This window comes from Procambarus clarkii, chromosome 6, assembly GCF_040958095.1.
Source record: "Procambarus clarkii isolate CNS0578487 chromosome 6, FALCON_Pclarkii_2.0, whole genome shotgun sequence".
NCBI classification, from domain to species: Eukaryota; Metazoa; Arthropoda; class Malacostraca; order Decapoda; family Cambaridae; genus Procambarus; species Procambarus clarkii.
This window is the reverse complement of record NC_091155.1, coordinates 28681242-28692382: the sequence shown is the minus strand read 5'-3', so window position 1 is coordinate 28692382 and position 11141 is coordinate 28681242. Positions and strand designations below refer to the sequence as shown.

The 11141-nt window shown below is 47.4% G+C and overlaps 1 protein-coding gene across 1 annotated transcript; it reads left to right on the top strand.

The window, feature by feature from the left end:
- Positions 1-2063: 2063 nt before the first annotated feature.
- LOC138355743 (hornerin-like) lies at positions 2064-9751 on the top strand. Its single transcript, XM_069311102.1, has 2 exons — positions 2064-2123; positions 8621-9751. Exons 1-2 carry the CDS (start codon positions 2064-2066, stop codon positions 9749-9751), a joined length of 1191 nt encoding a protein of 396 aa, XP_069167203.1.
- Positions 9752-11141: the final 1390 nt, after the last annotated feature.

Below are 11141 nucleotides of genomic sequence, written 5' to 3'. Positions count from 1 at the left end.
GGACACAGGTGGAAGCTGAGTACCCAAATGAGCCACAGAGACATTAGAAAGAACTTTTTCAGTGTCAGAGTAGTTAGTAAATGGAATGCACTAGGAAGTGATGTGGTGGAGGCTGACTCCATACACAGTTTCAAATATAGATATGACAGAGCCCAGTAGGCTCAGGAATCTGTACATCAGTTGATTGACGGTTGAGAGGCGGGACCAAAGAGCCAGAGCTCAACCCCCGCAAACACAACTAGGTGAGTACAACTAGGTGAGTACACACACACACACACACACACACACACACACACACACACACACACACACACACACACACACACACACACACACACACACACATACAAGAGTCAATGCTCGATCCTGCAGACACAACTAGGTGAGTACACACACACGCACACACACACACACACACACACACACACACACACACACACACACACACACACACACACACACACACACACACACACACACACACCTAAATCATATAGACATAAATCATGGAGAGATTGACTGGGACCCCAGAAATCCTCACGGTGGGGAAGAAACGTGGGGAGAGAAATTAGTGGAAGTTGTAGAAAGAAACTTCTTAACACAACATGTAAAAGAGGACACCAAGCCTACTGGACTTGATCTTCACCCAGAATGAGGAAGACATTGAGAACTTAGAGCATGAAATACCACTAGGAGCCAGTGACCATTGTGTCCTGGTGTTCCACTACATGATGGACCTGAGAACTGTGCCCATAAATAAATAATAATAATAAAATAAGTGTTTATTCAGGTAAAGTAGAGACATATAAGAGGTTTTACAAAAATTGATAGATTTATAGATAGAGCTAGTACATATAATGCCTTAAGCCACTATTACGCAAAGCGTTTCGGGCAGCCAAGACAAGGAGTCTTGGGAAGTCAAGGAGTCTGACTCCTTGTCTTATACTACTATAAGACAAGGAGTCTGACTCCTTGTCTTATACTACTATAAGACAAGGAGTCTGACTCCTTGTCTTATACTACTATAAGACAAGGAGTCTTATACTTATACTACTCCTTGTCTTATACTTGTACTTATAGTAGTATAAGACTCCTTGTCTTATACTACTATAAGACAAGGAGTCAGGGAAGGGAGAGAGGAGTCAGAGAGCAGACTATAAAAGAGCAGACTATATGAGAGCAAAAGAGTGTGCAATATGGGAGGAGGAACTTAGAGGGGAAGACGCTCCAGGAAATGATGGACCATGTCAAACTGAGGTGCAAATATGCAGAAGAGAGATTCGTACCACCATTAAGGGGAAAAGGTAGAACCCGTGGTTCAGTGCCAGGCAATGGGCAGTGTGTCTTTCACCCTGATGCCTCTTTTCACCTAGTAGTAAATAGGTACCTGGGAGTTAGACAACTGCTACGGGCTGCTTCCTGAGGATGTGTGTGTGTGTGTTAGGAAATATATGTAGTAGATATAATAGAAGAAAAATAGATTGGTAAAAAGGCGGGGTCCAAGAGCTAATAGCTCGATTCTGCAGACACAGTAAATATACACACACACGCACTATAACGAAGAGATGAATAAAAATAACACAATGAACAAGAGTTGGTGGCGGTGGAGGTGGGCCGCGTGCCGGACACATACTATACTACACAGTACACAGTTGACGGCAACACAAGGACATGAATGAAGCGTCAAGACGTGCAATAGTAACAAGCAGAGTCCCCCACTGGTCAGTCCTGAGGCTTCTGCTGCCTCTCACAGATGTAAAGAACCTCACCGGGCAAAACATTCAAAATGGCGACGAATGATTGTGGCAGCTGTCCTCAACGCACTACAGTTTGGTCGACCCGGGCGTAAAACTTGTAGTGGTTAAAGGAAACATCGTAATATTGGCGCTACGTGCAGCCCGTCCTTCTATGATTTCGAGCGTCAAGAAACTGTCGAACTAAAGTGCCCTTATCCTAAGCTACCAGAGGACCCAAAACAGAAAATGGGACACTATTTCAATTTCGCGAGTCGCTAGCATTTTCTAGTACGACAGTTTTTGACCTTAGGTAGAGAATACGTCATGATGCGACGATCTATTAGGGGGGACGGGTTGCTACATGGGCCTAATGATTACCGGATCCGGGTACGTTAGGTGGGTAGCCCAGGTTCTGACACATCTGGGTAGGCATTTCTCACCGAAGGGACTGTAGAGAAGGGGCGCGTTTATGGCGTAACTGGTGGAGAGGAGGCCAGTGGACGCCAACCCCAGCCGTGGCCCAGGAGCTGGTGCTGGAGTTGAGTCTTAGTAAGTGCTTAGTAATGTAACTGTGTATCAGGTAATGGCCGCCAGAGGCAACCTCCCACACGCGTCAGGTCAAGAGTATGTCATGCAGCTTTCCCTTTACCCTGAGACACATAACACAGGAGAATATTAGTGAATGACAAACATAAGAACTGTCTTCAGGAATCTGAATAAGGATTCAGTACTGTGGGTACTGTGAAGTGGCCAGGAGAAAGGGGACAGCAGATGTAAACTGAATACCTAGAGGGACCCAGGAGCTGCAGCTCAACACGTACAAACGGAGCTAAACAATTATATCAACGTAAGTAAAGGTAGGCAAGTACAGCAATGTATACACACACACAGTTCTTGTCACATCACATTCAATCTGGGCGGTGTACTGCCTTCTGAATTAGCTTTCACTCCCCCTCCCTCACCCCCCCCCCCCCACCCCACAGCACCGTCACAGTCTCCCCAAGCACCCTCCTCTCACATATCTCTCTCTCTCACTCTCTCTCTTCTCTCTCACTCTCCCCTCCCTCTCTTCCTCCCACCCCCATCACGGCCCCCCACTACCCCCCCCCCCCCGGTCCTCCCACCCACACCCCCTCGCCATACTCGGTGGCCCACTTATCGTACGACCAATGCATGATGAAGCAGAACTCATCTCTGGATGTTTTCGCTGTGTTAGGCATTTACCACAGGTGCTTGACCTCAACAGGTACGCCAAGCTCTTAATTAATTGCTCGTTTGATGTTTTGATAGACTGCAGACACCTGGATGGTTGGTAGGCGCGCCATCAGTGCCGGGTCGTGTGGGAGACAGTTCAGGATGCGGCAGTCACAATGAAATCATTGAATAAATTCGTTGCCAAAACAGAGTGCTAATTTGGAGAGAGTTGGTAGTCAGTGGGTGTGAGGTGAGGTGTCGACGAGGCGTACACAGTGTCTTGGGACTTGCGTTCACCGCTCGCTGATCCCTGACCATCTTATCTCTGCTGCATGCATGTTTTATATATATATATATATATATATATATATATATATATATATATATATATATATATATATATATATATATATATGTATATATATATGTATATATATATGTATATATATATATATATATATATATATATATATATATATATATATATATATATATATATATATATATATATATATACATTATAGCATAGCACAGATAACTTCCGTACTCGGAAGTTACTGCAATGGAGGCTATATTGCACTGATATGCTACATTGAAGCTTATATGGGGATCTAATTTGTACATGTCAGGGTTTATATTAAGGCTGTTGTTACAGTGTTTGATCAGAGCGGACTCAATCACATTTCGTTCAACGATACCCTTACTTTTAACAATATATTTTCCCCTCTGAAGTCGATAGAATGATCACATAAACTAGAATGTAAATACAATGCACTGGAGTGATGGGCTGTACGAATAGCATATGAATGCTGTTTTAAACGTGAGGAAAGAGATTTACCAGTCTGGCCGATGTAAACACATGCACACTCATTACAAGGGATGGAGTATACACAACCTGCTTCAAACGAGGGCGAGGACTTAATTAACATGGACTAAACTGTATTATTATTTTTGAACACTGGGTTAATATTAAGGTTTTTCAGGGCTGGGGCAAGATGTACTAGTCCATCAAAATATAGTAATACCAACGAGATTTTTATAGTTCGTACAATGCTATTCGTACTATTAGTGCTATTAGATTAGGTTAGATTAGGTTAGGATAAGTTAGGTTAGGTAGTTACATTTGCAAATGTAAACCCGTATAGAACTTGTGGACGGCATATGCAACGCGTGTCGTCTCCTGAGTGGTTTTTTGCTGTCTTTTCAGACGAGAGCAAAGGTCACACGGTAACATTATCGTATATACAAGAGCGCAGCCTTCCGTGGACCGGTAGCCATTCCCAGGTAGTCATCCCACCAGTATCCCAAAAATATGAAGACGGAATATAATTTTCTCGGGTTAAGGGAAAAGCGATGCCAAATATCGTCACATCCTTGAGATTGTTATCAAACTGTATCTGGTGCTGCTCTTGCCAAGGATGTGAAGAGTGGCCATAGCTACAGAGAGCCTCATCCATAAGGCATGGACGGTGGGGAGGCCGCCAGGAGCCCGAGGAGTCTCTGCTGGTACCTCCCGCGTCCCCTCAGAGAGCCGTTTCCCCTTCCGTCGTCCCCTCACGGAGCCGAGTTCCCTTCCGTTGCCCCCTTATAGAGACGTCTCCCCTTACATCTTAGTGGTGTTGTACTCATGTAGTTGTGCTTGCGGTGGTTGAGCTTTGGCTCTTTGGTCCCGCCTCTCAACTGTCAATCAACTGGTGTACATATTCCTGAGCCTACTGGGCTATATCATATCTACATTTGAAACTGTGTATGGAGTCAGCCTCCACCACATCACTGCTTAATGCATTCCATTTGTTAATTACTCTGACACTGATAAAATTCTTTATAATGTCTCTGTGGCTTATCTGGGTACTAAGTTTCCACCTGTGTCCCCTTGTTCGTGTTCCACCCGTACTAAAGTACTTGTTTTTGTCCACCCTGTCAATTCCCCTGAGAATTTTGTAGGTGGTTATCATGTCTCCCCTTACTCTTCTGTTTTCCAGGGACGTGAGGTTCAGCTCCCTTAGCTTTTCCTCGTACCTCGGACCTCTCAGTTCCGGGACTAGTCTGGTGGCATACCTCTGAATCATGTTTAACTTTGTCTTGTGATTAACTAGGTATGGACGCCAGGCTGGAGCTGCATATTCCAGGATTGGCCTGACATAAGTGATATATAGGGTCCTGAACGATTTCTTCGAGGCAGTTCTTATGTTGGCCAATCTAGCAAATGCCGCTGATGATATCCTTTTGATGTGGGCTTCTGGGGACAGGTTCGGTGTGATATCAACCCCCAGATCTGTCTCTCTATTTGACTCTTGCAGGATTTCACCTCCCAGATGGTACCTTGTGTTCAGCCTTCTTATCCCTTCGCCTAATGTCATTACTTTTCACTTTCCTGAGTTGAACTTTAGTAGCCATTTTCTAGACCATTCCTCCAGTTTGTCCAGGTCATCCTGTAGTCTCTGTCTATCTTTATCTGCCTTGATTCTTCTCATAATTTTTGCATCGTCAGCAAACATTGAGAGGAATGAATCTATACCCTTTGGAAGATCGTTTCCCTATATCAGAAACAGAATGGTTCCAAGTACAGAGCCCTGTGGGACTCCGCTGGTGACATCTCGCCACTCTGATGTCTCCCCCCTCACAGTTACTTGCGGTTTCCTGTTGCTTAGATACTCCCTTATCCACTGGAGTTGTGTTAGAACTCTTATGTTAATGGTGATTAACATAAGAGCTCTATATAATACGTTAATTGTCTCCTAAAAAAGTGCCGGACCAACCGGGCTGTGGTGGGTATGTGGGCCTGCGGGCCGCTCCAAGCAACAGCCTGGTGGACCAAACTCTCACAAGTAAAGCTTGGGCTTGGGCTGGGCTTGGGGAGTAGAAGAACTCCCAGAACCCCATCAAGCAGGTATCAAGCAGATCCACAGGGTCAGTTGAGAATGACATGATCGGTAAGGCTGTTGTTGCAGCAGTCCGCAGGCCCACATATCCATCACAACCGTGGCTTATACGGCACTGCTGAGGATAACTTCGCTGGTTTAGGCTGTTGCTGCAGCGGTCCCACATTTACTACAAGAACCAATTACCACTTCAAAATGTGCACTTTAGTTTGAGAAATAATTTTGTTATATTTGCCGAAGGTAGTTTGAAAAGCTGTGGTTCTCTGATGGTTATAGTGTTCTCTGACTGTGGCTCTGGCACCTTTCTCCTGTTGCTGGCTCTTCTCTGGCTCTATTCTTCCATCTCCTCTATTATTTTCCCTTTTCACTTATGCTGGACGGTAGAGCGACGGTCTCGCTTCATGCAGATCGGCGTTCAATCCTCGACTGACCAAGTTATTGGACACCATTCCTTCCCACCGTCCCATCCCAGATCCTTATCCTGATCCCTTCCCAGTGCTATATAATCGTAATGGCTTGGCGCTTTCCCCTGATAATTCCCTCCGTCCTTTTTCGCTTTTTCTAATGTTGTTGTTTTGCAGATGGTCGTGTCTGTGATAGTATATGTTGACTCGCCTCCTACTGTTCTAGATAACTTTTCTGCCTTGAAATGGGAGAGGAGTGCGGAGCTGTAGTCAAGACGGGATAGTTAATGTGATTTGAAAAAAGCAGGAGTAGTTTGGCGGCGTCTTTAAGTCCCTTGATGTGAAGGATCTTACAATCACCCATTCATTTTCCTGACTTCTGCTGCGTTGGCTTATTTTGTGCTGACGTCACTAGGTAGTGTGACATCACTCCTGCTAGACCTTGCACATGTGTCTGTTCTGTGAGATCTGTTTACGCCTGGAGTTCTGAAATGGGTCACTGTTGAAAAATCCAGCCATCCGTTGACAAGTGGTAGACACTTGATACATGATTCTCAGTGTCTTCTGCCGGAGCTGATTTTGATCTCGTATCATCGTATCTTCGTATCATCTGGACAGGATGATACGAAGCTTTGGTTTGTATGTGTTGTCTATGCCGGATATTAGAATGAGAAAGATTAACGTGGGCGCTGCCAGCTGTTGTGTGGGTGAGGAGGTGGGAGCGGGGAGTGCCATGGGAGATAGAGGCTCGGAAATAGAGACAAGATGTTCTTGGAGAGGAAGTAGGTTGAGAGGGAAGGGGGAGCGGTGAGGAGGACAGTGATGATGAGGGAGATGAGCAGGAGGGGGGGGGGAGGGGGATAAGGGGTTCATGGGATAGAGAGGTGGGACCAGGCGCCGGTCAGTGGCGTATTGGCAAGGTGACAGGTGGGCCAGGCTTTCCCACCTCCCCGTCCACCCTCAGCACATCTAGGTTACCAGGCCACCGCTACTGCTGCTGCTGGTGGTGGTGATGGTCGTAGTGATTGTTGTTGATGTTAGTGTTGCTGGTGTTGCTGGCGATGGTGGTGCTGATGACGTTGGTGGTGGTGGAGATAGTGGTGATGGTGGTGGTGGTGCTAGTCATGATGGTGGTGCTGATGACGTTGGTGGTGGTGGTGGTGGTACTGAAGTTGGTGTTTGTGTTGGTAGTGGTGGTGATGGTGGTGGTGTTGGTGCCAGTGTTGGTGGTTCCTCCCCCCTGCTTTAGGGCTATAAGCTTTAGTCTTGTGTACACATCCCCGTAAGTTGGCCCTCTTTATTCTGGCGCCAATGTTGTTGCAAATCTCTGCACATTTAACATCTTTATTGTGTGGTGCGCGAGGTGCGGGTTCCAGACCGGTGCTGCGTACTCCAGCGTGGTTATTATACAGGCTGTAAAGTCCTGTCTTCAAAGAACACTTATATAGGTTTTTAAATGCAATTCTATTGTTATAAAACTCGATCAAATTTTAAAGACATGATTTTCCACCTCTTAATTCCTTGCTATCTTTCCGCTACAAAAATTGTTCTTCTCCAGACCATTATTCTTAGCATTATTACTTTCTCCAGAATTTTTAGTGTAATACTTGTCAGTAATTAGTCTATAATTACGCGCCTCCTGTCTGTCCCCCTTATATGAATATTAGAAGTGCGTTTGTCTTTTCCAGACATATGGGAGATCGCCTGTCTCAAGTGTTTGAAAATTTAATTAACAGATGACAAATTATCTCTGCAGCCTCTCATAGCAGCCATGGTGATGTAAAGACGGATCCTTACCATAACCCACCTTGAAGGACCACCTTGAAGGTCAGCCTTGAAGGTCCACTTTGAAGGTCTACCTTGAAGGTCCACCTTGAAGGTCTACCTTGAAGGTCCACCTTGAAGGTACTTGAAGGCTGATGCAGGTAAGGAGTGTGCAGCCTTCAGCTTCCTTCAAGACATCTCTTAACCTGCTCAAGACAAAGGTCATAGTACATTTTGAAGCGCACAACAGCCGTTTTCTATACTTTGGAGGCCTAAACAACAGGAAAATAACCATTACTACCCAAGCACAACAAGTATGTTTCAGTGTGGTGTCGTTTACCACACCGCCAGCAGCAGGTGAAACCCCACCGGGGCTACGATCTGATGGGCGGCGATCACCTGCTTCTGGGGAATCAGAACAACAATCCACTCCAGCGCTTGTAAACACGGACTCGTGACTTGCAGCAGCGGCACAAGACAGCAGCACAAGACAGTAGCACAAGACAGCAGCACAAGACAGCGGCACAAGACAGCAGCACAAGACAGCAGCACAAGACAGCAGCACAAGACAGCGGCACAAGACAGCAGCACAAGACAGTAGCACAAGACAGCAGCACAAGACAGTAACACAAGACAGTAGCACAAGACAGCAGCACAAGACAGCAGCACAAGACAGCAGCACAAGACAGCAGCACAAGACAGTAGCACAAGACAGCAGCACAAGACAGCGGCACAAGACAGCAGCACAAGACAGCAGTACAAGACAGCAGTACAAGACAGCAGCACAAGACAGCAGTACAAGACAGTAACACAAGACAGTAGCACAAGACAGCAGCACAAGACAGCAGCACAAGACAGCAGTACAAGACAGCAGTACAAGACAGCAGTACAAGACAGCAGCACAAGACAGCAGTACAAGACAGCAGCACAAGACAGTAGCACAAGACAGCAGCACAAGACAGCAGCACAAGACAGCAGCACAAGACAGCAGCACAAGACAGCAGCACAAGACAGCAGTACAAGACAGCAGCACAAGACAGCGGCACAAGACAGCAGTACAAGACAGCAGCACAAGACAGTAGCACAAGACAGCAGCACAAGACAGCAGCACAAGACAGTAGCACAAGACAGCAGCACAAGACAGCAGCACAAGACAGCAGCACAAGACAGCGGCACAAGACAGCAGTACAAGACAGCAGTACAAGACAGCAGCACAAGACAGCAGTACAAGACAGCAGCACAAGACAGCAGTACAAGACAGCAGCACAAGACAGCAGTACAAGACAGCAGCACAAGACAGCGGCACAAGACAGCAGTACAAGACAGCAGCACAAGACAGCAGCACAAGACAGCAGCACAAGACAGCAGCACAAGACAGCAGCACAAGACAGCAGCACAAGACAGTAGCACAAGACAGCAGCACAAGACAGTAGCACAAGACAGCAGCACAAGACAGCAGTACAAGACAGCAGTACAAGACAGCAGCACAAGACAGCAGTACAAGACAGCAGTACAAGACAGCAGCACAAGACAGCAGTACAAGACAGCAGTACAAGACAGCAGCACAAGACAGCAGTACAAGACAGCAGCACAAGACAGCGGCACAAGACAGCAGTACAAGACAGCAGCACAAGACAGCAGCACAAGACAGCAGCACAAGACAGCAGCACAAGACAGCAGCACAAGACAGCAGCACAAGACAGCAGCACAAGACAGCAGCACAAGACAGCAGCACAAGACAGTAGCACAAGACAGTAGCACAAGACAGTAGCACAAGACAGTAGCACAAGACAGCAGCACAAGACAGCAGCACAAGACAGCAGCACAAGACAGTAGCACAAGACAGCAGCACAAGACAGTAGCACAAGACAGTAGCACAAGACAGCAGCACAAGACAGCAGCACAAGACAGCAGTACAAGACAGCAGCACAAGACAGCAGCACAAGACAGCAGCACAAGACAGCAGTACAAGACAGCAGCACAAGACAGTAGCACAAGACAGCAGCACAAGACAGTAGCACAAGACAGCAGTACAAGACAGCAGCACAAGACAGCAGCACAAGACAGCAGCACAAGACAGCAGTACAAGACAGCAGCACAAGACAGTAGCACAAGACAGCAGCACAAGACAGTAACACAAGACAGCAGCACAAGACAGTAACACAAGACAGCAGCACAAGACAGCAGTACAAGACAGCAGCACAAGACAGCAGTACAAGACAGCAGCACAAGACAACAGTACAAGACAGCAGCAACAGCGGAGGGGAGGAGAGAGCAGGTAACCGGGCCGTCACAGACAGCGTGACGGATGTGACCACTGTCAGGCCTTTAACACTCCTTCAGACTTTCACTCTCAGGCAGGCCGTGCAGGCTGTCACTCAGGCAGGCCGTGCAGGCTGTCACTCTCAGGTAAACCGTGCAGGCTGTCACTCAGGCAGGCCGTGCAGGCTGTCACTCTCAGGCAGGCCGTGTAGGCTGTCACTCTCAGGCAGGCCGTGCAGGCTGTCACTCTCAGGCAGGTCGTGCAGGCTGTCACTCTCAGGCAGGTCAGACAGAGGGGAGAGAGAGAGAGAGAGAGAGAGGGGGAGAGAGAGAGAGGGGGGGGAGAGAGAGAGAGAGAGAGGGGGAGAGAGAGAGAGAGAGAGAGAGAGAGAGAGAGAGAGAGAGAGAGAGAGAGAGAGAGAGAGAGAGAGAGAGAGAGAGAGAGAGAGAGAGAGGGGGGGGGGGAGGGAGGGAGGGAGGGGTAGTAGGTAAGGATAAGGATAAGGATAGGGGCCACACAAAGTTAGTAACACAAGGGGCAGGGTCCGCCTCAGCATCCGGGAGAGGGATGTGAGGGAAAGTTATGGCGCCTGATCCTCTTGCGGGTAGTCGGTCTTACCTGGTGACTGTGTGTCGTGATTGGCCACCGGATGCTCTTACGTGACCAATCCGCTCTCTGATCTCCGTTTATGTAATATTCTCGAGCAGCTTGGTTGTTGGCTGGCGGTAACGCGCTAGGACACACAGGAGGAACTCACTGGGGTAGACAGCACTCTAGGACACACAGGAGGAATTCACTGGGGTAGACAGCACTCTAGGACCCACAGGAGGAAGGGAAGGGAATGATCAGGGGGAAAGCGCCAAGCCATTACGACTATATAGCCCTGGGAAGGAATCAG

Bases quoted from the DNA above. Each gene is read 5' to 3' on its own strand.
- LOC138355743 (XM_069311102.1), top strand. From the start codon at position 2,064: ATGCGACGATCTATTAGGGGGGACGGGTTGCTACATGGGCCTAATGAT. The intron at 2,124-8,620 runs GTACGTTAGGTG...ACAAGACAGTAG, and splicing joins CTAATGATTACCGGATCCGG to CACAAGACAGCAGCACAAGA.